This window comes from Otolemur garnettii, unplaced genomic scaffold (assembly GCF_000181295.1).
Source record: "Otolemur garnettii isolate 467f Iridium unplaced genomic scaffold, OtoGar3 scaffold00043, whole genome shotgun sequence".
NCBI lineage: Eukaryota > Metazoa > Chordata > Mammalia > Primates > Galagidae > Otolemur > Otolemur garnettii.
Window position 1 is genome coordinate 10,413,667 of NW_003852438.1, and position 3,859 is coordinate 10,417,525.

A 3,859-nucleotide genomic window follows, 5' to 3' on the forward strand; every position below is an offset into this window, starting at 1 on the left:
GGAGATAGGGTCTTTCTCTGTCACTCAGGCTGAAGTGCAGTGGCATAATCATGGCTCATTACAACCTCAAACTACTGGGCTCAAGCAATCTGCATGCCTCAGCCTCTTGAATAGCTAAGACTACAGGTGCTCACTATCATATCCAGCTAACTTCTGTATGTTTTATAGGGACAAGGTCTTGCTATGTTTCCCAGGCTCTTGGTCTCCAACTCCTGGCCTCAATCGATCCTGTACCTTCACTTCTCAAAGTGCTAGGATTATAGGTATGAGCTACCATGCCCTGCCAATTATTTAATATTCTCTTTCATTTTGCTTCACTCCACCTCTGCTTGCAGGCTGCTCAGAAATCAACACCCACGTACACTAAGGAGGAAGTGAGTTCCCATACCACTCCTGAGACTGGGATATGGGTAACTCTGGGCTCTGAGGTCTTTGATGTCACAGAATTTGTGGGCTTACACCCAGGTGGCCCATCAAAGCTCATGCTAGCAGCTGGGGGTCCCCTGGAGCCCTTCTGGGCCCTCTATGCTATTCACAACCAGTCTCATGTGCGTGAATTACTGGCTCAGTACAAGATTGGGGAGCTGAACCCTGAAAACAAGGTAATCTCCACCTGGGATGCCTCTGACCCTTATGCTGATGATCCTGTGCGTCACCCAGCCTTGAAGGTCAATAGCCAGCACCCATTTAATGCAGAGCCTCCCCCTGAGCTGCTGACAGAGAACTATATCACACCGAATCCTATCTTCTTTACCCGGAACCATCTACCTGTACCTAACCTAGACCCAGATACGTATCGCTTGCATGTAGTAGGAGGACCTGGGGGTCAGTCATTGTCTCTTTCCCTGGAGGACTTGTACAAGTTTCCCAAGCATGAAATCACAGTCACTCTGCAGTGTGCTGGCAACCGGCGCTCTGAGATGACTCAAGTAAAAAAAGTAAAAGGTCTGGAGTGGAGGACTGGGGCCATTAGCACTGCACGCTGGGGTGGAGCACGACTCTGTGATGTGTTAGCCCAGGCTGGTCACCATCTCTGTGAAACTGAGGCCCATGTCTGCTTTGAGGGATTGGACTCAGACCCCACTGGGACTACGTATGGAGCATCTATCCCTCTGGCTCGTGCAATGGACCCTGAAGCTGAAGTCCTACTGGCATATGAGATGAATGGACAGCCTCTGCCTCGTGACCATGGCTTCCCTGTGCGGGTGGTGGTTCCTGGTGTGGTGGGTGCCCGCCATGTCAAATGGCTGGGCAGAGTGAGTGTGGAACCAGAGGAAAGTTTTAGCCACTGGCAGCAGCGGGATTACAAAGGCTTCTCTCCATCTGTGGACTGGGACACTGTAGATTTTGACTCAGCGCCATCTATTCAGGAACTTCCTGTCCAGTCAGCTATCACAGAGCCCCAGGATGGGGAGACTATAGAGTCAGGGGAGGTGACCATCAAGGGCTATGCATGGAGTGGTGGTGGCAGAGCTGTGATACGGGTGGACGTGTCTCTGGATGGGGGTCTAACCTGGCAGGCAGCTGAGCTGAACGGAGAGGAACAGCGTCCTAGGAAGGCATGGGCCTGGCGTCTGTGGCAGATGCAAGCCCCTGTGCCAGCTGGGCAAAAGGAATTGAACATTGTTTGTAAGGCTGTGGATGACAGTTACAATGTCCAGCCAGACACCGTGGCCCCAATCTGGAACCTGCGTGGTGTGCTCAGCAATGCCTGGCATCGTGTCCATGTCCACATTGCCTCGTGAGAGTATGGAATAGAGCTGTCTACATCCCAGAAACACCTCAGCCCTTTCCCTACCCCATGGCCACATTGCCCGTAGTATTGTAACCCTGTACTGTGCCTTCCTGAGCCACTCTCAGGTCTACAAGTTACACATACTTTGCACATTTCCACCCAGATACCCTCCCTCCATGGATACTATGTTACATACCCTTCCTGTGAGAGATGTTGGAGCAAGTGGCTAGAAGTGAAAAAAGTTATTCTGGAGACAAGGACTTTTTCTGCCCACCCCACCACCACTATTCACCATCAAGGCCTTGTTTTGCTTTTCTTCTAGGATTCTTCAGAGAATGTGTATGGCATGTGTAAAAAAAAGTTATATGCTACTTTCTACTGCTTCTCTGGTTGCCAGGGAGTGGTGAGGAGAGAGAAATGCAACCTTCTCCCTTTATAGTTCTACTTTCCTAAGTATTAATATATCAATAAAGTGTTTAAGATTATGACTGGGGAGTGAACGTGTTGCAGGAGGGAGGCTGCATTGGTACTGGGATGAGTAGTGAGGCTAGTCCAAAAGAAGGGGAAAAAGCAAGCAGACTCTGAGAAGTAAAAAATGGGGCTCCCTTCTCTGAGGGCTGTCAGTATATGCAGCAATTCCTAGGTGACTGCCCTCAGGATACCCCCAAAGAGATTTTAAGAATTTGGTACATTCAAATCCATCTCCTCAGCAACTCCTAGCTACTTGCTAGAAAGGCAAAGAATGCTAAGAGGCTAAAATCAATATTGTCTCAGGAGGTACAGGGACACAAGTTTGCACTAGAAGCACACAAGCCAGGACAAGTGGGGCGTCCAATGTGCACCTAGTTTGCAAATTAAATGCAGATGCAGAGTCTTTTTGGAGATAACTTCTGTAGGCAACATCGTCTTTCGGACTTGAATCTTTCGGCGCTCGGCTAATTTCCCCTAGCTTCCTCTTTTCCAGCAGTCTCTCTGGCTCAGGGGTGCTCGGCGTTCGGCCACGCCGCCTGTCGCCTGGTAGTGGGACCGGAAGTTGTTAGGGGGAGGGGGGAACGGCTGTGATGGGGGGGAATTTGGAGGGGGGGCAGGTCCCTCCTCAGGTGAAGCCGCTGATGGAGATGGAGCCACCGCAGACCATGAGCGCCCGGGTCCTGTCTGCGGCCCGGCTGCCACCGCCTCTGTGACCCCACTCCCCCCGCACTGGGCCAGCCGGGCCAGAGTGGGGGACCCCCGCCAACCCGCCTCCCTCTCCCCAACACCATCCCCTTTCCCCCACCACTCACAGCCTGCGCGCGCGCGGAGACGCCTCAGGTGAGTGAGGGGCGGGGCTTGAGCAACGCGGGGGGCGGGGCATCAGAGGCCGTGGGCGGGGCCTGAGGGCTGGGGCGTGAAGTGAGGGGAGATATGGGTGGCGCGAGGGGGGGGGAGGAGGAGGGTGTGGGGAGTGGTGGGAGCAGGCTTGGAGAGGGGTGAGGAGTGGGCTGGTACCTTAGAGGCGGAAACTGGCCCTGGGGAGTTTGGCCTGAGCCCCAGTATTGAGCGGGAGGTAGCAGAAATCTGGGGGCCTTAAAAAGGCGGGAGACGGATCATGGCAGAAAGCTGAGGACAGGCAGGAACTGGCAAACGCGAGGCTCCTCCGTGGGGGTATCGCTGGAGCAGCAGAGAGGGTACCTGAACAAAAAAAGTGAGGGACTCTGGGGTTGTATTGAAACGGCTGGAAAGAAAAAGTAGGCCTAAATGAGATGATCTGGGAGGCAATAAGCACAGTGGGAGAAACGGTAGAGAAGAAACTTAGGATAGAAGGAGAAGTGCTATCTGGGTACTGTGCAGGGCAGGAGATATAAGGAACTTGGGAAACAAGATTGGGAGGGAAAATCCCCACAGACTCCCTGAGAAGTAAATGCAAGAGACAATCCTAGACAGCCATCCGGATAGGAGCTAAAAACTTTGGGCACTAGGCTGCTTGTTTCCTGAATATTTAAACAGCCTTCCGTGTACCTCCTCGGAAGAACTCATCCCAGTTATTTTCTTACCATACTCCTAAAGTTGTGGATTCTCACTTTTTGAATGTTTATTTGATTTCTATGTTTTAAAAAAAATTATGGGCTCGGCGCCTATAGCTCA

At 52.1% G+C, this 3,859-nt stretch overlaps 2 protein-coding genes across 5 annotated transcripts in view; both read left to right on the plus strand.

Moving 5' to 3' along the window:
- The window catches only part of SUOX (sulfite oxidase), a 5,528-nt gene extending 3,305 nt beyond the window's left edge, over nucleotides 1-2,223 (plus strand). For all 4 annotated transcript variants that reach the window (XM_012805600.2, XM_023513623.1, XM_003790508.3 and 1 more), the window contains one exon: nucleotides 336-2,223. In XM_012805600.2, coding sequence (XP_012661054.1) covers nucleotides 336-1,745 — 1,410 coding nt within the window. In that variant the 3' untranslated portion in view covers nucleotides 1,746-2,223. The remainder of the gene's footprint in view (nucleotides 1-335) is intronic.
- Nucleotides 2,224-3,023: 800 nt separating this feature from the next.
- The window catches only part of IKZF4 (IKAROS family zinc finger 4), a 39,450-nt gene continuing 38,614 nt past the window's right edge, over nucleotides 3,024-3,859 (plus strand). Inside the window, exon 1 of the mRNA XM_023513592.1 lies at nucleotides 3,024-3,046. The gene's annotated coding sequence lies outside the window, so the exon portion shown is untranslated. The remainder of the gene's footprint in view (nucleotides 3,047-3,859) is intronic.